Genomic DNA, 25,524 nt, shown 5'->3' with positions numbered 1-25,524 from the left:
CAGTAATATTTATATTTTTGTTACTGATTCCTGTTCTGTATATTGAATGAGAATTGTTTTCACATCTTAGCTAACAACAGTTTTTTGTCATAGCTTTCAAACCACTTTGCCTGAAGTAATTCTTTTTCAAATCTTGTGAGACTACTGCTGAAGTCAAGGGGTTGAAAAGTCATACTGTGACAACATAAGGTCTTTTTAGTTATAGCACATTTAGTGAGTAAGACCCATGCATATATATGTATGTCTCAGTCATTTACTTTTCATAAAACGGTAACTTTTGGACTCTCTGAATAATAATCAGGTAGTGGTTCTGTGTTACTTAGAAAAAAAGAAGAAGTTGAATTTGTTTTTGACATTACTACCAACCTTAAGAGTTAACCTTTGCAGTAAAACTGTAGTTTCAGTGGCTTGGATCCAAAGATGTTCTTCCATGTGCAGAAAGTGACTTTCACTTGCAAAAGGACTTGCTTTGTACTTCACGCTATTATGTTACATGAGAAAAGGTATTTCTAAATTCAGCAATGTTCTTCTTGTACAAGAATGTATGCAGTTTCTTGCACAAACATTCTGCTCTTTGTGGACCCCCATGCAAGCATTGTGGAACAGCAGCTATGTTCCTTCAGCTCCTGGTTCTTTGGATCCAACCCAGTAACCTGAACGCAATATTAAATAGCACTGGCTTAGATTAAATGTTTAGTTCAGTTTGAACAAATACTTCTTCTAATTTAATATTCAAGGCATCTGGCATTTTAAATATTGAGTAAACTTAGAATGTCCAGAAATTACAGTTTGGTATCTGATTAATGAGGAGATGAGAAGGTATTTTTCAGCTGAATACAGTTACGTTTTCATTGAAAGATAAAAATATGAATGGATTGAGTGAAACGGCACACAAAACTTTAAATGTTTGGCTGGGAGTTCTGATTAAAGCAAAGTTTATGCAATATGTTGTTGAAGTAGACATTGCAAGTATTGCTTTTGTAAGAGCTGGATATTGAATAGTTGATACATTCCCTCCTACAACAGTGCTTATTGTGACTTGAGGGCAATGTTTGAGAATGCTTATTCATTTCCCAAGTTTGTCTTCCATGAACTGTGCAAATGATCATAGAATTGTAGAGTTGGAAGGGACTCCAGGGGCCATCTAATCAAACCCCCTGCAATTCAAGAATATGCAGATGCTCCATATAGGGATCGAACATTAGACTGGTGGACTTTTCAAGAATAGTAATTAACAATTGCAATAAGAGGCACCTGCAGACACCTAAATCTTGTCTGCATGATGTCTTAGGCTACCTTTTTATTGTTGCAGTAATCTTGGTAATCTGTACAGTGGGGCTGTGATATTATTATTATTATTATTATTATTATTATTATTATTATTATTATTATTATTATTATACATCACAAAACAACTGAACTTTCCATACTTTGTGCATGTCCAGGTCAAGCAAGCCACATTTCAGTCCTATGAGAGACAGGTTGGTGGGCCAGAGGTAAAGCTGCTGTTTTGATATGTGCTTCTGAAGCAGACTTTTGCTGTTGTAATGGCACTGAGCAAAACCAAAACCCTCAACAGCAGCTGCTGAGTGGCATTTTCTTTTGGCTGCCTTTTTAAATAGTTTCATCTCTCACAGCCTCCTGTTCTAACACTTTTTTAAAAGGATTTGCACTGCTGCAAGCTTTTGCAGCTTTCAGTTGCTTTTTTCAACGCATGGCTGATTGAAAAAGTTGCATGAATATGTTGCCATATATTTAGAGAGAGAGAGAGAGCAATTATGAAACTTTAACTGTACCCTGTTCTTTTTATGTTGTCTTCCTCTCTTTTTCCCGTTTTTCTTTAAACTCTCTTGCATTCTGTATCATTATCATTTTTTTGCTGCCCAGCCCCCCAGCTACTTTCTCCCTGATACCCATCACTTAGGGGTGTGCAAAGACAATGTCCCCAAATATCAGGCTGATCAAAGAAGATTGACTCAGCTGAGAGAGCTGAGAGCTAATTTTTTCCTTTCCTAGATAGCTGCTTTCATTTGCCATACATAGCAAAAATAAATGTATAGAATATGTTTTGGACAGACCAAAACAAAGAAATCCCCTAAGTTTTCTAGCCTGCACTTAGTTTTCATATACAACTGCAATATAGCTTTATATTGTGTTACATTCTTTACACACTAGTGACACAGATGAAATCAATGTGGAGTAACTCCATTCTTTGTAATTGTAACATTAAAAAATAATATTCCAGCTTATTGGTTTTTCAAGTGACTGAACACTTTGCACTTTAACCACAATATAATTTTGAAGTGGAACTTTTGATACTATCTTCCATGGCAATATCTTTGACAAAATTCAATTATATTTGCACTACAATTTAAGTATCAAATAATTAATGCCATTCTGAAGATCAGTGTAGCATAGGAAGTTATGACCAATGTTTTGTACAACAGTGTTTCTCTTTGTAATTCAACAAGATTATTGTTTTGCAAATATTTCTACAGTTCAATGCTGAAAGATGTATTTTAGCACATGAGTGGAGTTAACATTAAATGGGTTTCTCCACCGAAAACTATTATCAATTTAGGAATAATTTACCCACTTAGAAAGCACTTCCTATTTGTCCCTATAGTCTGATCCCGGTGTACAGGATTAGTGGAGGAATGTACTGAATGCAGCAGCAGTGCACACTTTAGTTAACTTCATGTCAATTTTTCTGACTTCTGTCCTTGCACATCCCCGAGTATCATTTTTGAGCACTTTCCATCTGTCATTTTGTTCATCTCTCTGTCTTTCTTGATCTTCTACCATGAAAGCAGACACTGGAACGTCCTCTGTTAGTGCAGGATGAAGATAATAATAAAAAGCAAGAGACAGCTACTGAGGGAACTTTGCCCGAACAAACAAATGAAGAAATCCAGGCAAAGATTTCTATTCAAATTCCCGAAGAGCAGAAATCGCTCAAAACATGCCACCTATACTCTAGAGCTTTTCCTTCTCCACGCATTCCCTTTATGATGTCTTTTTTGGTGGTCCTTGCACTGACTGTGTGGTGGCTGGTTTTTCTGTGATTTTGGAAATGGAGGGCTTTGGGGAAATATCGTCAAGACTAAAGCTCTTCAACTCTTGGCTGAACCTGCCATGCCTCTTTCCATATTAACCCTTCTGTCTCTAGTTCAATCTTCCAGGGAGTCTTTTGAAACTCTTCTTTTAAAAAAAGTGCACATGCTCACACACATTTGCACCAGCACTGTTCAGAATACAGTTTGGCATACTTGGAAGAGACACAGTGGATAATCCTGCAAGCTGCAATATGACAAATACCAAGGTTTTGGCAGTCCTATTAAGCTTAAACTATGTCTGGCTTTTAACCATGAATGTAGTCAGTTATGTGTTTTTGGTTTTGGTCTTTGAGTTCACCAGGTTGTTTAAAGGGGGGGGGAATATGATGATTTTCCTAAAATATCTCCTCCATATCCTGCAAAACATTTGAGAATTTTTTTAAAAAAAACCAAGCAGCAATTAATTTCAAGAACTGTTTTATGTTCATTGCTAAGATGATTTTATTAAAAGTCCTATTCTAAGAGAGCAAGATAAGCCTATAACTGCCACCTGTAATTAAACAAAGCTCTTCGAGAAGAATGCAGAGGTGTAGTAAAGTGCAGAGAATTGGATTAATTCATTTAATGTAAATTGAAACGAATTTCACACCTCACTACTAAAGACTGGTGACATTTCAATCTTATATACGTTTGTTTTGGAATTGTGTCTTGAGTATCAGTATGACTGCATGGAGTGAGTTAGGATGCCAGATCCTGCTTGGGTAGAAAATGAAAGGAACTTGCATCATTCTCTGCCTGAAATTGGAAGTGAGGGTGGCATATTCTTTCTCAGTCTGCCTTGTGTGTAAAACAATACACCAATATGCACCTGTGGTTATTTATCTTGCCTGTATGACTCCCCTGTAGATGAAAAGATTGTAACTTCTGGTTTCTGTCTGTGGTGCGTTTAAGATGGAAGAAAATCAATCATTTATTAGAAGTGATGCTTAAAAACTGTAATCTTTGCTGTGTTCCAAGTCTAGTTGTTCCTATGTTTTTCTGTTGCTTTATCTCTTTTCTGTATCATACTTACTGAACTGTGTTTCACTTTCACTGTAACAGTTATCTGTATGGAAGTAACATGTTTATAAGTGTGTGCCATGTTTTGTGCATGTTGATGTTCATAGTGTTGATTTTAGTTAAGTTGATCTAACAGTGTAATAGGCATATGTTCTGATGGTAAAACTCTGTTTGTTTAAACCTTTGCATGTTGATTGACTCTTAACAGCACCCAGATGTAAATGTCTGGCTAGCTATTTGATATCTACCTTCTTTATCTAATTTTAAAAGCATAAAAACATAAAAGGTTTTGGCTAATCACTTGCGCTGACAGGTGAAGGGGTCTTTTACCCAGAAAATATGCTGAGAATTTCATAAATCATTTGAGAGCTGAGATATGATAGTCAGCTAGGCTGAACAACTAGAAGGAAGGCTTATGGGACAGTTGGTTTCATATATTGTGCAAGCTACTTATTAACAGATCAGATTCAATTTGCATTCCACTGATTACACATTGTGAATATTATTTTAGATGAATAGAATATGACTTTGTGCAAATACACACACACAAACATGATTTTCCAGCAAATGTAAGGAAAGAAAACGCTGTGTGTGTGTGTGTGTGTGTGTGTGTGTGTGTGTGTGTGTGTGTGTTTGTGACAATATTGAATTACAAATTCTCCTGTAATGTATTGTGTACTTTAGCGATGTAGATAAACATCTGTTTCCTGAAACATTGCTGGGGAAAAAGATGTTTAGCCACTGACAGATGGCTTACCAATAATAATAATAATAATAATAATAATAATAATAATAATAATAATAATAATGTTCAGCAATTTTGCTTGATCCATTCTGCTAGTTAATGTAGGTCATCTTAAAATGCTCTGTAGAAAGAGAGCACTTTGGTCACTTTTCAGCCATTTAATTTACCAATGCAAATACTTCAAAACTTTAATTCACTGCAATCATCTCCTGCTGAGCCCTGACTATAACACACACTGCATTATTTTTATAGTTGAAAAATCTCTTCCTCCTTATAGTTTGTTGTAGAGTGTTTTCCTCGCCTCCTATTTATCTTGGAAAATGCAGCTTGTAAGGTAGAGAACGTAAATGGAAGGTACAGTCCCATAGGTACTGTAAAACAGCTTCAGAATATCCGCCTTTGTGATCTCTATCAAATTATGTACAGAAGAATGCAAAATATTGAGGAAGGGTAAGAAGGGTAGATGCAGGAATGAAACTGGGATTGATAATCTTGCCATGAAACCTGGGTGCCACAAGACCTTAGCTGCAGAATTTGTGAACAGGAAGTCTTGGAAGCAGGAGTAAATGTTGAAAAGAGACCATGAAATAAACTGGTGGGAAATTTGATTTCTCCCCCATCAACGTAACTTGATTTTTTTCTGATAGAGGTATTATCAATTGATATCAGCCAGTAGCTGACGAATCTGGATGGATTCCTGAGTGGCCTTGGGATGCAGAGATGACACTATGTGGGGTGTGCATGCGAGTTTGACACAATCACTCATAAACACTTTCTCCCTACTATTATAACCTGTGTGGATGCCTTTAGTTCTGCTGCTCATGCAGAAATGTTAGAAGCTCTGGACCAGTTTTATCAGATGAATTTCAGTTGTTGAGTCCTGAGCATGTGGATAGGGCTATCAGAGGAGTGCATTCTATCACTGGTTTGCATGACTCTTGACCCTTCTGGTTTACAACATTTTCCAGGAAGGAGAGGTCTTAAAGACTATCAGCCAATGACTATTCTTCTCTTATGTAAGGTGCTCAAATAGGTGCTCAACTGAAGTCATTCTTGGCTCACACATTCTCTACCAGTTGCAATCTGGTATCTTTACTGAATTTGACATGGAAAGGAAGCTGTTTTGGTCACCCTGAAAAGTGGAGAAGAATGAGGGATTGCAACTGCTAATTCTTGGCAGGTTTCATAGCTTTCACTGACCATGGTATCTTTTTAGATAGACTGTCTGTTTGTTCTGATCACAGCAGTGAGGATCATTTAGTCCAGGGGTCCCCAGACTTTGGGCCGGTTCCCATAGATTTTGCCTACATTTGTTATTTTACATAAATGCCATCCGGAGGTTTATCAGTTTATGGAAGCCATTCTTCTCATAATTTTGTGGGACCTTTTTTTGCCTGAGACTTTGGAGAGCTGTTGACTCTAATCTAAGTAGGCAATACTGCACTAAATAGATCACAGCAATTTGACTAGTAAAAGGCAATGCCTTTTCTTAGGTTGACACTATCCTAGGTGATACTGGTGACTTGGCAGCAGCTGCCCCCCCCCCAGTAGCATATTGTATAATAAAATGTGTGATGATGATATTATTGAGCTCACTTTCCTTGCTCCTCTTCATTGGGCTGCCACTTGCGGGAACATGAAAACTTCATTGATATTTGCATTGCACATTTTATGTTACTATTGGGGAGAAGAGAATACACTAGGGATGCCGTTTTCAGTGACAGCCATGAGATTCCCATAACATCCAGGTGAATTCTTACTTTGTCATGATTTTAATATGTCACAGCGTTGTCTGTGTTTTGATGAGCGTATATATTTTTCTCATTCTCAGTTTACCTTTAAGGTACCCCTGACTGTTAGGTCCAGTCGCGGACGACTCTGGGGTTGCACACTCATCTTGCTCTATAGGCTGAGGGAGCTGGCATTTGTCCGCAGACAGCTTCTGGGTCATGTGGCCAGCATGACTAAGCCACTTCTGGCGAACCAGAGCAGCAAGCAACGGGAGCTCACCCTGTCGCAGGGATTCAAACCGCTGACCTTCCGATCAGCAAGCTCTAGGCTCTGTGGTTTAGACCACAGCGCCACCCGCGTCCCTATCATTCTCAGTTTAGTGTTATGTAAATTCATTGCTGTTTAGCTTTTGCATGATTTTGTCACGCAAGAGATTGCCATGCTGATATCATTAGCCTCCTTTTAAGACACTACCATTGTAGAAGGCTTTGACGCTAATTATGAAATGATATGAAATTTTAGAAGCAAATAACCTGCTAGAGGATATTTATTCTTTTTCCTACCCCATTTCCAAGTCATTTTCTTGCTTCATATATGGCGGAAAACCGACAGTGATTCTTAATGTGAGCAATGTGGGAAGTGACATTACTCATGTGGTGCCTATTGGATTTCTGGAGGCAGCACAGAACTCCCATTTAAATGGAGCACTTTTTAATTGAGACCTTAAATAATATTCTGAAGCAACATTGGAACATATTTGCTTCTTTGAACTTTACTCTTGAGTTCTTGTAATATATTTACAAATGCTAATTATGAAGTTATTATAAATACCTATTCCTCTGCAAAGGAAGAAAGCAATGCATAAAATGAGCATTTTGTGATGCCATAAAGTGTAGATCCATAGAACATATAGTCTTTCATCGTGTGTGTGTGTGTGTGTGTGTGTGTGTGTGTGTGTATTACACAATTTTGTTCTGTTATGGAGAAGATTGGTTATTTAAATAACTTTTGCTAATAACTTTTCTTCTAAATGGTTCAGCACCTTGAAAAGTAAAATTGTGATAGCTTTAGTGTTGCTGTTGTCTTTGAAAAGAGTAACTTTAATCCATGGCAGCAAACTCCTATTTAAAATCCAATTATGATTTTGCTTATTTTTACTTCAAATTGAAATTAGCTATTCCTTTGTTTTATTGACTGGTCACTTTTCAGAAACAAATCCATCTCTGGTGGTAGTCAGTTTGTTAACAATTTTAAAATCTGCCTAATATATCCAAATATACAAATTGCAGTTTAAAATTAATGGTAGTTTTGCTTGAAAGTGTTACCCTTCTTCTTCTGTAAGAATGGACAATTAAACAGTTATGCTAAATTAGGGATTTCTATTTTCTGCTTTATAATACTTCTTGCTCAAGTACTTTTGACAGCCCTGTTGAGATTGGATGTTGGTCTATGGAATTCTAACTGGTGAGTGTGGTACATTATAAAGTTAACCCCTACTTAATTGCTAAATGCACACTTTTAAGCACTTTTTGATGTGTTGTCTTCTACACAGACTTTCAATATAGGGGATAACCTAATACTATTGCTACACAGCATGAAATTCTTATTGGATCAGCTGGTTAGAATTTCTACATAATTTTAAATAGTAATTATATATATATACAGGATGCATTATCTTATGCCTGTGAGGATTTTATGAAGTAATGCATACTTGAGCAGCTGCACTATTTTAGAAATTGTTACTGGGGAGATCGAAGATTTTGGCATAATTTAAATGCATGTAGTTGGGCAAGGCAGAAATTACAGATGTAAGTACAGTAAATAATAAAGCAGGACCAATCCTTGCTGCTTTTGCACTAAGCAATATTAGTTTATCCCCTACTTGATTTTTATTTTATTTTATTCTGGTGCTACCTTTATGTATACACTCTGCCTGATCCAAAAGCCCACCAATAATGGCCTTCTCCATTTGCTGTAATGTCAACAATTGTATCACACACTGTGGTGACACGCACTTGGGAATATCAGACAATGAAGAAGCGCATCAGAGCTCTGTTAGGCACAGTGAGCTTCTGGATCACCACGTGTAATATAGCAACCAGTTGGCATTATTCAACTCCCCACAGGCTTTGGCTTACAAAGAAATTCAGGGAACACTGCATCTTGTGTCTTTTTTGCCCCTGTGTAAATTATATATGTATATGTGGCTTTACCAAACTGATGCAACATCCTATGCCAATGTGTCAGAAACAAATGGTCTGATTCCTTTGAGGCTATCCATCTACTTGGTGGAAGTTGTGTCTTTGGCACCTAAAAAATCAGTCCATTTGGGTTTTGATTTAGTTTTTTTAATACCTTTTTTAAAGTGGGTATGGTAGGGAGAAGCTTGATAAGATCAGATATTTCGGTTCATGCACCAGTATAAACGTGTTGCTGTCACAGATATGGCTAGCTGCTCGTGTGTAGCTGATATTTGTGTGATCCCTTAGATTAGAACCTTGGGAATTCTGGATTGAGGCTCTGGGCATAACTAATCTCTAACTCTCCTGAGCCAGGCTATTTTTCTTTTTTTATATTGTAATTTTATGTTGTGAACCACACCACTACGGGTATAGGGCGGTATAAAATTTAATAAATAAAATAAATAGTGCTCTCTTATGTATACGAATGAATCCACCCTTGAGCAGCAGCGTGCTAATGCCAAGGGGCTTCTTAGGCTTAAGAGCTTGGGAATCCCAAGTGTAAAGTGTGTGTGTGTGTGTGTGTGTGTGTGTGTGTGTGTGTGTGTGTGTGTGTGTGGATAAAAGCATTTACCTTCTCAAACAAGCTAATTTTGGCTGGTGGTGCAATTGGGTGGCAAGAAAAAGTTGTTCCCAACAACTGATCTTATCAATGCTTCTCCCGCCCCTCAAGATTTGCATGTGGCTGACCATTTGCAGCTATTGTGTGTTGAAAACATGTTTGCTTTATAGATGCCTTTTGAGTATTTATTTTTTTATCATTATTCCCAATCAAAATTGCAGTTTTTTTGCAGACTATTTCCTAATCTCCCAGACATTTAGCAAGTTATTCCTAATGCAGACAGTTGTTTCTCCCATTGAGCAAAGTTTGTTCAAATTCACTAAATCTAATTTCTGGCTCTTAAAAATATCAGGAGCTGGATTCAGGCATAGAGCTCTCAGCAGTTGGTTTGGCCCTATGGAACCAACCCTGTCAAAAAGCTGCTGTGGAGCTGGAAGGGTAAAATTAGGGTTAGACCCATCTGTACGCTTAGCACAGCACCCCGAGTGCCATGAGAAAAGGCCATCCTTTGAGCACTGGCACATATTTGCTAAACTTTGTAGCCAGGAAGATGGAAGGGTTTTTTGGAGCCAAATGAATGGATCTGTTCCTGCCTTACATAGGATCCTGCTTTAACAATTGCAGTGTAAGCAAAGGGCTGTGCCTCAAAATTTATAGCCCTGTGTAGGATCATGTTGAGTATTCGATTGATAAGATTTTTAGCATAAGATGCTCAGCTCCCAAAATACTTGTATTAAACAAGTTCATGGTGGATGGTTTTTCTGCTCAGTGACTGACATATAACTCTAGGTTATAACCCACCATTGTAAGGTACTAAAGTTAAGTAAGATATGTAAGATATGTTAAAGGTAAAGGTAAAAGTACCCCTGACTGTTAGGTCCAGTCGCAGACGACTCTGGGGTTGCGCGCTTATCTTGCTCAGTAAGCCGAAGGAGCCGGCGTTTGTCCTCAGACAAACCTTCCAGGTCATGTGGCAAACATGACTAAGCCACTTCTGGCGAACCAGACACATGGAAACGCCATTTACCTTCCCACCGGAGCGATACCTATTTATCTACTTGCACTTTGACGTGCTTTTGAACTGCTAGATGGGCAGAAGCTCACCCCATCGTGGGGATTCGAACTGCCGACTTTCTGATCTGCAGCGTCCCGCTATATATGTTACTTATTTATAAATGGCATACTATTGTAAGATGTCTTGAGGAGTATAAAGCTGTTTATAAATATAGATAAGTAAATCCAGTTCCAGATGTAGAAATTTTGCCATGGGGGGGGGGGCGGAGTCTCCACTGCCACCTGCTTCTCTCTGATTGTGAATAACCCCTTTTGAGGTACTATAATTATTTCTCATTCAGTGGTGTTTAAGTGAGGGCAGCCTAGGGAAAAGATAGCCTCAGTCATCTAGATTTTATTTTTAAAAGGGAGCAGGACATAAAAAGGGAGAATTCTTAAGGTGCAGATGGATATGAAATTTGAAATACAAGCAGTGAGGAAATATGATAATGCTTACAACTATGCCCAATCACAATTTCTTCATTTCTTTCTTTATGGGTTGTAGGGAGGCAATATATGGAGTTCCTCGGGCCCAGGGGCACATTAGGAAGCCACAAAGTACTTACACCTTCCCCCCACCTGGCCAAACAAATAAAACACACCAAAAAATGCAGGTAGCGCTCCCTAAAACACAGAAGCAAGAAAAGGCCAATCCTACAGTTAACAAGAATCCTACAGTTAATGAGAACCTTTTAATGAGGGTGAAAGAGGAGAGCGCAAAATATGGTCTGAAGCTCAACATCAAAAAAACCAAGATCATGGCCACTGGTCCCATCACCTCCTGGCAAATAGAAGGGGAAGAAATGGAGGCAGTGAGAGATTTTACTTTCTTGGGCTCCTTGATCACTGCAGATGGTGACAGCAGTCACGAAATTGGCCAAACCCTACGCCAAAGGATAAATGGACATAAATCTGACATCAGGAACCAGAAGACAGAAAAACCAGTAGGAGAACACTTCAATCTCCCAGGACATTCTATACAAGATCTCAAAGTAGCTGTCTTACTACAAAAGAATTTCAGAAATAGACTGGAAAGAGAAGTTGCTGAATTGCAACTTATCACCAAGCTCAAAACCATGGAGGGACCTGGTTTGAACAGAGATATCGGATTCTTATCTCATTATACATGATAAGCGATCTTCAGCCATCTCAACCCTTGCTTTTTCATGCAAAACCATTTGCAGTCGTTTGCGGTCATCAACAGCTATCAGTCAGTCAATCACCCATTTCCACCACCCTTCTGAGTGATCCCCCCTCCCCATCCCCACCCCTCCCCACCCCTTCTCTACATAAGTGCCTGGAAACTTCCATTTCACTGTATCTGAAGAAGTGTGCATGCACACGAAAGCTCATACCAAAATAAAAACTTAGTTGGTCTTTAAGGTGCTACTGAAGGAATTTTTTTTATTTTACGAAATTAAAAGACGCCTGCTTCTTGGGAGAAAAGCAATGACAAACCTAGACAGCATCTTAAAAAGCAGAGACATCACCTTGCCGACAAAGGTCCGTATAGTTAAAGCTATGGTTTTCCCAGTAGTGATGTATGGAAGTGAGAGCTGGACCATAAAGAAGGCTGATCGCCGAAGAATTGATGCTTTTGAATTATGGTGCTGGAGGAGACTCTTGAGAGTCCCATGGACTGCAAGAAGATCAAACCTATCCATTCTTAAGGAAATCAGCCCTGAGTGCTCCCTGGAAGGACAGATCGTGAAGCTGAGGCTCCAATACTTTGGCCACCTCATGAGAAGAGAAGACTCCTTGGAAAAGACCCTGATGTTGGAAAAGATTGAGGGCACTAGGAGAAGGGGACGTCAGAGGACAAGATGGTTGGACAGTGTTCTCGAAGCTACGAACATGAGTTTGACCAAACTGCGGGAGGCAGTGCAAGACAGGAGTGCCTGGCGTGCTCTGGTCCATGGGGTCACGAAGAGTCGGACACGACTAAACGACTAAACAACAACAACAGTTAACAAATTGAAGGTCTTGATGGGAGCTAAGCGGATGCTTGAATATGGCTTGGTGCCCTTTCTCCTGTTTGTAACACACACATACATATGCTGCAGATAAACATCTTATTCAAACCAAGCGCACGGAAACGCCATATACCTTCCCACTGCAGTGGTGCCTATTTATCTACTTGCACTGCCGTGCTTCCGAAGTGCTAGGTTGGCAGGAGCTGGGGCAGAGCAACAAGAGCTCACCCTGTCGTGGGGATTTGAACCGCTGGCTTTATGATCGGCAAGCCCAAGAGGCTCAGTGGTTTAGACCACAGCGCCACCTGCATCCCAGTGAAGGAGAAGAAGGTGGTTGAAGGAAAGAAACAAGTTAAGTGAAAGAGAGAAAGGAAAGAAGGGAAAACATAAGGGGGCAGGAAGGAAACCAGAGGATGAATAGATGACAGGAAAGAGGTGAAGATTGAAGGAAATCGTGATATCGTGATACATTACATTACCATATCCAGTTGTACCTTGGAAGTAAAACAGAATCCGTTCCGGGAGTCTGTTCGACTTCAAAAACATTTGGAAACCAAAGTACGGCTTCTGATTGGCTGCAGGAAGCTTCCATTTGACTTTTGAAAATTGTTTGAAAACTGGAACACTCACTTCTGGGTTTTGAGCATTCGGGAGCCAAGGCGTTCAGGATACAATGTTTGACTGTACAGGATGAAGAGAAGGCACTTTACCATCCTTTCTTCTGACTGCTTTCCACCCTTTGCACCTCCCTAAAATAATTAGATCCACTTTAAAATAAATTATTAATTAAAATAATTAATCCACTTCACATTAGTAGAGAGGCCCTAGCCTTCCTAGGAGGGAAGATCCATCTACAGCTTTTTGCTCTTGCAGCTAAAGGTGGTCGTCATTCAATAGGATTTCCAGGAAACAAGAAGCTAACGGTTTTGAATGAGAGTGGGAAGCAAGCTCAGCTTCCCTGTGCTATGGCTGTTCATGCCTGTTATCAAATTACCTAACATGCAATGCCCTGACCAGGCATTTCCTATTGCTTGATAGTGAGTAGTTCCCATACAAAAGCACAGTTCCTGCTGCCTACTGAGGGCCTGGCAGGGAGGAAGGTTGAGGGCATAATGCTATTTGACACCCCCCTAATCTGCTGCCCGGAACAGCTGCTCCCCTCCTCAATATTATTCCCCCATTTGATTTGGACTTGAGTAAAACTATGGAGTTCAGTATCACTTTATCTCATGTATATATAGGATTGCAATATTAAGTACAGTGGTGCCTCGCAAGACGAAAGTAATTCGTTCCGTGAGTTGCTTCGTCTAGCGCTATTTTTCATCTTGCGAAGCGTGGTTTGCCGTGGCAAAAACAACAACAACAAAAAACCCGCCGAAAACCTTCGTATTGCGAAGCGCGGCCATAGAAAACTTCGTCTTGCAAAGTGCCGAAAACATCGCAAGACGCTTTCGTCTTGCGAGTTTTTCATTGCGCGAGGCATTCGTCTTGCGAAGTACCGCTGTACAGTTCTTTTGCTTGCATATAAATACAGAAAGACAGAAGTGCTAAATGATATATAGTTGTCTGGTTAATTTTGAAACAAGTAAGTTTTTTTTTAAGCTCACCCTTTTTGTGCATGTACTTGGAGTGTGCATGTGCATTTGCAGATACCAGGGCAAAAAATCTACAAAAAACTTATTTTAAAGGAAATAAGTGTTCCTTAGACAGTTTATCATTATTCAACTGCTTTGTCCCATTACTAAATAATGCAGAGTTTAAGAATAATTGATGTTTTGTATTCTGCTGCTATATAAACATCCACTTGCTTATTTGATTGCCTGTACCAACCATCCTTTCCACTAAATGTGGAAAATTTACTTTAGAAAAATATCATCCTATTTAAAACTGTGGTCTGTGATTTACATATGCGGCTTATAGCTTTCTCTTTCCCCCTTTCCTATTAAGATTTTCCTACTTACTATGCACGTTTTCTGGTATTGTGCATGTTTTAACTCTTGTCTTTTCTTCTGTTACTATTCCTTTCCTTCAAGTTCTAGCTAGAGGGCTCGCAGAGATGTACGAAGACCTAGTTGAGAACTTTCTAACAGGCGCACGATGGAAGACAGAATAGCACCAGCCTTGGTTAAATCCTCTGGCTTGGCACAGTCTTCCAAAGTATCTCAGGTGCTATGGACACACTTGCTTTCTTTTAGGGAGGTTGGATTTCTTTGTTTCACATCATCTTTTTTTGTTACGCATTTTACAGTAAAAGATCAAAAGAACTCATTGCTTGAGAACTGCAACATTTCAGTGATCAGATATGATATTCAGACAAACAGCACTGTTGCAAACGGTTAAATAATGTGCTCACATTTGGTGTGATATTGTATTGAGGCTGCAGTGTGGTTTCTGAATGAGGCATATGTATGTTTGGGGCTCTCTTGGCATGAGATCTGCTGAGTCATGACTCTTACAAAACAGTAATATTGTCTCCTTTAAAGTTATACTTGATGTTCTTCAATGCTGAAAGCATCAGCAACTGAGATGGCTCCTAGAAGTGCACATAAAAGTAGATATCCCAGCTCATCAGAACTTTGGCCACATGGAGAAGGCATTGTATCCTCAAACTCTTTCTTTGGAAGCAATATAAGCTTTCTAAAGTAATATAGAGGTTTCTTCTGCACGGATAATATTTTTTTCCAATATATAACAATAAATGTGATTTCCCCTTCTCTTTATGGAAGTCTTTTTAAAGGAATCTATCATTCTCAGTAAGGTGAAGGCAACCCTTTAATACTTAGGTTTTAAAAGAATCACTGCCTGCTTAGAAATGGATATAGTGCAGATGCAGAGAGGCCTTGGCATGTCACAAACGTCAGCCATTCTCCTTGTGCCAACAAGGGCCAATCCATATGTGGGACTATTTAAGACTTATGTGCAGCCATAGGGTGAGGATAGGGGATGCAGTGTTGGAAAGATAACCCATTTCTCCTGTGCCATTTTTCTTAGTTAATGCTCACACCAAAACTGCCATTTGCCGAGGAGGGGAAAAGATAGGTTGAGGGTGGCTTCCTGTCTCGTTTCCCTGCCACTGCTAATACCAGCTTTGTGGAGAGAATAATTTAAAAGCAGGGAAACGGCACAGGGGAAGATGGTTTCCCTCATCCCCCTTATTGTTGCTGCCCCAGTCCAGTTTGGGGGCAGTCTGAAATCTATTAGATCTCATCTGGTTCGGCCTGATACACATGGTGATCAGATCATATCCATGTGTATTAGACAGCACTGGCAGTGATGTTTGAATGTCCCATCTCCAACGTATTATTGTCCTGCTGGCAGAGACAAGGGAAGGAAGAGTAGTTGAGAGGACAGTGACATCTTGTCCCCACCTTGTTAAAAAGCAGAGCAGGGTGTCCCACCCTGGCCCTGGAAGTTCTGGTGTCAGGATATGTAGTGCTGTCGATTCCAGTGTGTCAGGCCTACCTGCAACTTGGCCATTTTTCAAAATACTTGAAGTACAGTGATACCTTGGTTTACGAACTTAATCCGTTCCGGAAGTCTGTTCTTAAACCGAAACTGTTCTTAAACTGAGGCACGCTTTCCCTAATGAGGCCTCCCACCGCCGATGCCCTTCCACCATTCAGATTCTGTTCTTAGACCGAGGTAAAGTTCTCAAACCGGGACACTACTTCTGGTTTTGCCAAGTTCGTAAACCGAATAGTTCGTAAACAGGGCTGTTCTTAAACCGAGGTACCACTGTACTGATCTTCTGTTGTGTGGATTGCAATAGGTTGCATATAGGGCCTTTCAAATAGACATTTGCTAAAATTGTCTATGTTTCTAGTGTGCCCTGTTCCTAATTTCTGGCTTTTTTGTGTATTCATTTCATTTTAGAGTGCGAGTGACTCTCCCTTCAAAGAGGATCTGGATGCAATGGCAGAGGGGGGAAATATTACCTCTCACTTTGAATGGGAGGTCTCAAAGCACTCAGTGGCCCTTAGTGAGAGCCCAATGTCAAGCCCACAGGAGTCTGCACATACTTGTGAATCTGACACTTCTTCCGCAAGCAGCAAGGAGCAGGAGAAGCAGGGTGCTGCTGCTGCTGCTGCCGCTCTCAGTGAGAGCAAGGAAGACCTAAGGTGTGGAGAGGGATTTTACTCAGATGTGGAGAAAGAGGCTGAGGACTCAAAACAGGATGAGATGGAAGTCTATAGAATCTCTTCTTCACCTCCATTGCACCTCCATGAACAAGAGGAGGAAGCCTGTGATGTTGAAGGGGGGAAAGGGGCAAGTGAGCCACTTAGCAAGCTAAATGGAGAATGTCACAGCTCAAGTATTGATAATGAGTTTCCTGCCCTCATTCGCTGTTTCCAGGTAGTAAATGTGAACTTGAAACATCTCTCTTTGCAGTCTTCTCTGCTACATTTTCGGAGTCATTCTACAAACACTGCAGCAAGCATATGTCATAAATCCACAAAGAAGGATTATGTTTCAGTAACCTGAAATATTCCCCAAACTAATCAACCACTTAATCTCCAGACTATAGGAATGATTCCCCTCCTATACAAAGTAGATGTATATTTTATTAAAACATTTTTTTAAGTATTGTCTCCTGACTCAAGCAGAATATATTTAAAAGAAAAGGAAACCGATTCCAAAAGGCATCAGATTTTATGAGATATTGCTAAATGTCTTCTGTGTGTTGTAAATACATTGCAGAAAATATTGAGCTAAAAGCAGCCAGTGCCTCAAGTCTTTCCATTTACAAGAACAAAACATAGCTCTTTTGAGTCTGTAGTCATCAGATTTGGGAATCTCTGGGGAAACACCTGTATTTGCCCATCAAAGTAAAAAATAAATAAAAATTGCCTGCTCCAGTGTTCTTAACAATCTCATCTGCTAAAATACCTCAACATTTAATCTGGTAATAAAGGTGATAACTGTCAGACTTTGAAAAGGTGAAGGGAACATAACAGAGTGGGAAAAGCCTTGTGGTGCTCTTACTAATATTACATTCTCTTTTGATTAATTATCAGGTGGTGGCACAGCTGATTTTTCTTTTCCTGTTATTCTTGAGATTTGAATATCCATAAATAATGACCTGATGCTGATTTAATAGAAGCTACTGGACTCTACACATCTCACACTTGCTGGAAATGTTACATTTGTATAATCTCTTAATATACTAGCATATTAATCAGACCTGAGCTCCTCCTAACCATAAAGATCTGCATGCTAAATTTGGCTTACCCTTTTAACTATGAAACAGTTTCCATCTTTTAGTTTGCAAATGGTCACATTTGGCCAGGAAGCTAGGGCAAAAATGGCATTTGTATTTTCTCTCAAAACATTGACAGATGACTTTCCAAAATGTGCCTTTAGTGCAAACAACATAGCAATTGAAATTTCTATATGGAGTCCATTGTGGCTTTTATCAGATCAGTATTGGAATGGTTGTCAGTAATATTGTTAGAGTTTAATGGTACTAAATGTGATTTCTCTCTCTCTAAAATCCTGTTTTGTAGCCACCCCTTGTGAAGACTCAGACAGTTACTATCTCAGATGTGTCGAACACTGTGAAAAGTGAAATTCCAACGAAAGAAGTTCCTATTGTCCATACAGAGACCAAGACTATAACTTATGAAGCTGCACAGGTACCGGTAGGCTGTTTCATAATCTGGTGGTACAGTTTACTTGTAGTGTAAATAGTCTCAGTGAAAATTAGAAAATTTGATTTCAATGGGACAAGCTTACCTGAGAGGTTTAAATTGTTGTGAGAAATCCCACTTTTGACACCAGTGCTTTCTGCACCAAACATAAATACATATCTGGGAAGTCTGATTGGGCTTGAGTTTTCAGACTTGTGTACATATATTTATGGCATCTAGGCTTTCCCTCTTTGCTCCGGGAAAGAGTGGTGTAATGCTGTTTCCCCCCCTGCATTGATCACAATGAGTAGAGCTTCCCAAGCTGTATGGCGATTACAAATTAAACCAATACATAACAGTGATTATGCCCAGTATGGTTGCACAATAGCCACAACACTCATGGAAGGCAGAAGAAAGGGAAGAAAATGTGCATTAACCTGAACCTTTAGACCTTTACAATCTTTACATCAATTTTAAAACATATTACATTAATTCCAAAGCAAGATTGCAGCCCCAATAAAAGGCCTTGTTTCTAGAAGATGAGAAGATGCAACATCACATTCCAACTGTCTGCTTGGTTATTAATCCTTTAGGAGAAATTTAATGAGGGAGATACTTCCCACCCAGTGGATACTGACTCTGGGGATAAGTATCAAAACTGAAAGTAGCTTGTGGCTTCTGAGCTTGTAGTTTTCATTCTCATGCATTCAGTATAATTTGTGTGAGCATATATATGCCAAGTTTTGTGTCTGTTTCGCTTTTCCTATACAGTCATACCTCGTGTTGCGTTAGGTTCATGTTGCGTCTTTTCGGCTTGCAAATGCCACATGCGCAGAAGCGTTCTTCGCTCCTGCAAAAGCATTTTGCATGCTTCGCACATGCGCAGAAGCGCTCTATCGTGCTTGTGCAGAAGTGCCACTCTAGTTGTGGAATTTTGGGGGTGTAAACAGCACCCCGGAACGGATCATGTCCGCAACTAGAGGTACCACTGTATACAATACCATGTTCCCCAAAGTGAACTAGTATCAGTGTTTGTTATAACTGTCACCAGCTTTGTGGATTACTGGACAGACTTGCTCTCAGATAACTTCTTACTGAGCAGCAGTACCAGTTGTCTCCATAGCCTAGCCAGGACCTCTAAGATATACACTGTATGGGAAATGGCTGGAATACACATGGAGGAAAATGTAGGCCAGATCTACCGGTAGTTTAGTGCAGCTGGAACTCATCATAAAACTACCCTGCAGCTGTTGCCACTGTTCTGTTTCATTCAGTGGGGCTCTTTTGAATTATGAAGGGATTGTTAGCATCCTTGTACTAGAGGACGATTACTAGTCCACTGTGACTAGCTTGGCAGACACTTTACAGATGAATTAACTCTGACAAGGCTTCACGTTTTCTGCAGGCCACAATGAAGTGTGTAATGCACCTCCTTGTCAGTTTTTGATGGAAGATTTGATTTATTGCTACCCAAAGCTATAGAGAAGATCTGAGTCCAATGACCAGCTCACTTTAACCCTGCCCCCCAGGACAGGCTAATAAGACTCATTGTGGGGGGGAAAGTGTTCCAATCATTGGGGGGGGGGGGGAAGTGTTCCAATTTGAAAAGTCCCTGAATGGGGGGGGGAGGGGACGGGACGGGACCTACCAACTTGGACTGAGCAGTACTGGCAAGTTGATTGAGTGGTTGGTGGTGGCAGAGTTGCAGCAACTCTTAGAAGAAACCAATTTGAAAGAGTAAGTCCAGTTGGTTCAAAGGAGGTTTGGGAATTTCAGCCTCTTTTGTTGCCCTCATGGATTATCTGAACGGGAAAGTGTGGTCTGACACATTCTTTTTGATATTGCATACAATAGACCATCATATCCTTTGGGGGGCAGCTGAATCAGTTAGAAGTTGGAAGCACTGCTCAGGAGTGGTACTTCTCCTACATGATTGGTCAGAATTGGAAGATAGCCGTGGGTGACTATTGCTCAACCCTTTGGGGATTTATATTGTGGCATAGCACAAAGTTCCATCTGTGATATCTTCTGTTTTTTAGTATCTGTACACAGACACTTCAGCCAATCCTTCAACAGTTTTGGAGTATTCAAAGTATGACACCCTGCTTTATTCCCCCCACCCCAATTGAATCCAGAAGTGGCCAGGTCTTCCCCATTTATCTTAATGAACCAGCCTCGTCTACTGGGATAGAGTTTTTCATGAGGCTTCACTCCCCTCATATCCAGGATAGGAATACTACTTAACCTTGCCTTGCTCCTTGATCTCAGATGGCAGCCATGATGAGGAACACTCTCTTTAATCATTTTAGCTTGGTGAGCGGACTATACCCTTTCCTCTCTTATAAGGATTTTACTTCAGTCACCCATGCTTTGTTCCCATTTAGATTATTGCAATGTGCTTACTTATCGCTGCCTTTTGAAGTCTGTTTGGAATTCAGCTGGCACTGAATGTGGTAGCTTCCATATTAAACGAGGCAGGCCCCGGACAGTGTAGAACTCCAGTCCTGGCTTCACAGCATGGTTTGCCTATTTGTTTCAGGCTAGTTCAGCATGTTGGTTCTGACTTTTAGAGCCTTCATGCTTTAGGAACTAATTTCTCTAATGTACAGTGGTACCTCACAAGACGAATGCCTTGCACAACGGAAAACTCGCAAGACGAAAGCGTTTTGCGATGTTTTCGGCGCTTCGCAAGACGAAGTTTTTCGGCGTTTTTTTTTTGCCACGGCAAATCACGCTTCGCAAGACGAAAATCTCGCTAGATGAAGCGACTCGCGGAACGAATTACTTTCGTCTTGCGAGGCACCACTGTATTTCTCTAATCTCTGCATTCCACCTGCTAAAATAAGGTTATCAACAACACAGGGTAAGGCTTTCTCAGTGGCAACATTTTCTGTATGGAATACACTTCTTCAGAAGAACTGCTTGTATCTATCCTTATTATTTTTCTGTCTGCATATTAAAAAACTTTTTTCATTTTTAAATGCATTCCCCATTTGGCTGGTGAGTGTACTACGCAGCATTTTTTGCCTCTTGGTGTTTCTTTAGGAGGAAGGTAGGGATATGATTTTTTTTTTGGCCCTTTTTAGTTTTAATGCTTTTGAATTTTTGAGTGAAACATTTTGGTAGTATGCTATACCACTTTTGAGTGCCTTTTGACAGAGAATGACGTTCATCACCTGGCACATGTCCAAATTCTGTTCCTAAGAGCTTAGCTATCCACTACATGTTTTAAAATGATCTGCATTTGTAGAGGTTTATATATTTTGAATATAGCTTCACATTATAAAAATCCCTCTCAACTTCATGAATAAGTAGGTTTTGGTCAGCTCTGGAGGTTTGCTGGCTGAGTTAACACAATTTCTGTGCTATGTTGTGCCAACCATACAAGGAGTAGCCACACATTCGAGAGCTGACTCCACCTGAGAGATGCTTAAAATGTCCTCATCACATTTGAATACTGTATGTTGAAACCTTGGAAATTCTGTGATATCTGTTGGATGCTGCTCCCACCTAGTGGACACTCTGAAGGTATTGCATTTGATATTTAATTTCAGTAAATTTCACAAACCCTTGTAAAATATTAATTAATATGTAATTCTAACAAACAAATACATGAGCAGATATCTCACTGTGGCACAAATACGTGTAAAGGCAGACTTAAGAAATATTGGTGGTGGTGGTCTTCCAATCTGAGACGGCAAACCAGGGGAAGCATCCATTTGCTAAAAGAACCTGTGCATAGCTATTTTTTTCCAGTCTAATCTGCCATGGTGAACCCTGGAAGTTGTTGTTTTTTATTGTTAGACCACACACACACACACACACACTATCAAGGTAATTGTAATTAGTTTTCACTAAAGAAAAAAAAGCCCCCCCTTTTTTAGCATAGGAACAAACATCTGGGTTTTTAAAGCTTTCTTCTCCCCTTCAAAAAGAGGTAACCACCAACACATACTATGGCTGTCCTCTCTGAGCCAAGTCTCCCCTTTTACTTCATAATGTCTGTGTGGCTATCCAGCTCCAGAAGTAGGATTGAGGCTCAAGCTACCATTGTGGCAACAAGGAAGTCACTCTGAAGGTGCTACAAGTTTTGTCAAACAGCTCACTAACCAGATTCTGAGGAAACAAAGCATTATTGTTCAGCAGGTATTAAACCTTGGTGGCAAAAACCTGGAGAAATTCTTACCTTAGCAGTTTTGTCAAGTTCCTAACCCATGCATGGAAAGCATAGTATTTGAATTAGAGACCACAGCTGACTACAGATTATATTGTAGTACCAGACATTTTGCTCCCTGACCCAGTTAGCTGAGATGAACTCAAAAGTATGATGATGGGGAAATTCAGGCTTATCGCTTGCTGGAGGTCTTCATGACCAGCTGCCATGGGTTTAGCTATTGTATTAGCAACAGGCCCAATATGAAAAGTAATGCACCTTTTTGTTGAATTTTGGACAGCTTGCCTGCCACCTTCTGAGTAAAGGTGGCCCCATTTGGATTTCTCTGGACCCGGAAGTATTCAGCAGCTATCACACAATACCTCATGGCAATGAAACTGCCTTGCTTGCCCTGGTTGATGGCACTTGTCAGAAGATAGATGGGCAGCAGGGGAGTATGGCCCTTCTTGTTCTCCTTCAGTTCTCAGTGGCTTTCCATACCATTGATCATGCTATCTTTCTGTAATGGCTCAAGGCGGGTGGGGGCACTATACTTTTGTGGTTCTGCTTCCAGAAAGTAGTCATGGCGGGGGGCACTGTTCAGTGCCATGGGAACTTTCCTGTAGTGTCCTGCAGGGTTCTGTCTTATGCCCCATGCTATTTAAGATCTCAGTGAAGCTGCTGGAAGTTGTCATCAGGAGTTGGGAAGTGCCATCAATATGTAGATGACACACATCTCTCTCACACACACACCTGAATCAAAGGAGGCAGCTGAGGTGCTAGACAAGTGTTTGTGGGGTGTGATAGGCTGAGTGGGGGGCCAACAAATTGAAAGTGAATTCTGAAAAGATAGAGGGGTGTTATGAGTTCCAAGTTCTTGAATCTAGGAGGTGGGAAAACTTCCACTTCTAGATAGGATTGCACTACCCTGAAAGGAGCAGGTTCATAGCTTGCAGGTCCTGCTGGATCCAACATTGTTACTGAAGGTCCGGATGGCCTTTGCGGCTAGGAGTTCCAGCTATGTTTGCTTCTCCAGCTAGGGCCCCCTTTTGGATAGAGATTACTTGGCTAGAGTATTCTGTGCTCTGGTTGCTTCTGGATTATTGCAATGAGTTCTACATAGGGTTCCCGTGAAGATGACTTGGAAACTTCAGCTGGTCTAAAATGCAGCAGCCAGTTTATTCGCTGCTGTTGCCTGTTGAACTCCTATAACCCCTGCTGTAAAACAGCTGCATTGGTTTCCAGTTTGTTTCTGGATTCAACTCAGGATGCCCACACCAGTGTTTAGAGCCCTAAACACCTTAACCCCCAAATATCTGACAGACAACCCCCTTCCCTACACATCCTCTTGGGGGTTAAGATCTTCAGAGAGTGCCCTACTGGTAGTTCCATCATCCATGGAAGTTTGCGGGGGTGACCTCCTAAGCTGTGGAATTCCCTTCTCACAGAGGTGTTTCGTTTGGTGAAAGGTGAGGATGCATCTCTTTGCCCTCACTTTTGACAGCTGAGACATGTATTTTCAGGACCCACCTGATTCCTGTGGCTGCATTTGGTTCTAACTGTTTTAATACCGAATTTTAAATTCTTGTGACTTGCTGGTGAATAAGTCCTCCTCCTGACCCCACAGAAGGCGCAAAGGAGAGCGTGGAAACCCAATGCTTCTTCACTAAGGCTTGCCATATCTAATTCATGTAGTGCTAAATTATGGTTTAATGTTTTGTGTGAAGACAGCCATTAGTTGCAACCCTGTGCCGCATTGATGCAGATTTGATTAGTAACATTAAATTATTGCAAATTTACCAGCAGCCTTCTGGCTCATTGCACTTTGCCATTGTAGCCTTCTTTGCTGAACAAACAACTCTCTCTAGGTGAGCAAGGAGATAATTTATACTTGTTATGTATCTCTGCCATAGACTGATGATGGCAGTGGGGATTTAGACCCTGGAGTTCTGCTAAGTGCTCAGACCATCACTTCAGAGACCACCAGCAGCACTACCACTACCCAGATTACAAAGGTAAAATACAATAGTCTGAAGTGTGTGACCTCACTGATAAGCTATTTGCGTTGACAGGGAATGAGTTCTACAAACTCTAGTCTCTGTCTGTCTTTGGGTGACCCCTCTCTAATGGGATTGGCAGCTCAGCTTGTGGCACATCAGAGTTTTACTGACTGTAGGGCTCATGCCTGCTTCCTTTTACTTGTCCTGTCAGTACTCTAGATGCGACACAGTCACCAGTGATGCTTCAATTGAAGGTTTCGATCTAGGACAAATGGTATTCAGAATAGTGTTGAACAGGATTTTCCCTACCATTTTCAGCTCCTTTCCAATGGTATGGAAAGAAGCTGATGGGAACGGATCTCATTAAACATACATAACCTACCTTTTCCCCTAACGTGGAACTCAAGGCGGCATACATACTGACCTCAGATGGTCTACTATCCAGACACTGACCAGACCCACCCAGATCTATCTAGTTTGGAGAGATTCATAATAACCCCACTTTGAACATTTTTCAACATGGAAGTCTTTCCCCAAGCTAGGTACACAGATGTTTCCAACTTGGGAGTTATTCACAGGAAGTTCCATGTTGTTAAAGTAATAAGTGGGCAGCTACCCCAAGAAGAGACCGTTAGCTAACATTATCTGGGACACAGGGTTCATTTGAAATAACCAATAGAGCCAGCTCAGCACACTGTTGCTGGCAAAAGAAATGGTGTTTAGCCGTATGTGTCTAGCATCTTCTCTCTGCTGGGGCTAGCCTACATTTAGAAATCAAGGTCAGAGATTGCTGAGAAACACAAATTGCCACCAGAGATTGGCAAGAAGCACAAATTACCTTTGTACCTTTGTACACTAGATGATAGTACTAAAGCAGAAAGCATCCCCAATACCAAGTCATTCTAAAGCGCAACAAATATATTTAGATAAGGATTCATCCATTATGTGGTCCCCACATAGAAGCTGCTTCACTTCCATACTCCACATAGAAGCTGCTTCTATACTCCACGGTCCCTCAAGATGGCTATAATACTGGAATGTTCACATGGTTCAACCAACCCAGTTGTGTTGAGGAGTCTGCTGTATATGGATTTCAGATGACTAATGTAGCTTTCAAACATTGTAGCTACTAGGTACAGTGATACCACATGGAAATAATTCCAGATAGTCCTCACAATATGGGGGAAGCTTTGCATCAGAGTTGAGGGCATCAAAGCTGCAGTAAGCTTTTTCTTGAAGGCAGCCACCAGAAAGAATTCAAAGGCAGCTTTGTTTAAAGGAAATGTATTAGTCAAGGAAGCTAAAAGACCTCTCTGTTTTGAGGG

General features: G+C 40.5%; 1 protein-coding gene across 15 annotated transcripts in view; it reads left to right on the top strand.

Moving 5' to 3' along the window:
* Positions 1-25,524, top strand: part of EPB41 (erythrocyte membrane protein band 4.1) — a 138,471-nt gene that overhangs the window by 101,920 nt on the left and 11,027 nt on the right. For 5 of the 15 annotated variants that reach the window (XM_060275747.1, XM_035119224.2, XM_035119222.2 and 2 more), the window contains 2 exons: positions 17,924-18,052; positions 24,113-24,214. In XM_060275747.1, coding sequence (XP_060131730.1) covers positions 17,924-18,052; positions 24,113-24,214 — 231 coding nt within the window. Of the gene's footprint in view, positions 1-1,445; positions 1,497-16,292; positions 16,773-17,923; positions 18,059-24,112; positions 24,215-25,524 lie in introns of all 15 variants that reach the window. The other 10 variants (XM_060275740.1, XM_060275750.1, XM_060275749.1 and 7 more) reach the window with 8 other exon arrangements.

The sequence above is a fragment of the Zootoca vivipara genome, chromosome 6, assembly GCF_963506605.1.
Source record: "Zootoca vivipara chromosome 6, rZooViv1.1, whole genome shotgun sequence".
In the NCBI taxonomy this organism is placed as follows: Eukaryota; Metazoa; Chordata; class Lepidosauria; order Squamata; family Lacertidae; genus Zootoca; species Zootoca vivipara.
This window is presented reverse-complemented; position numbering and strand designations above follow the sequence as displayed.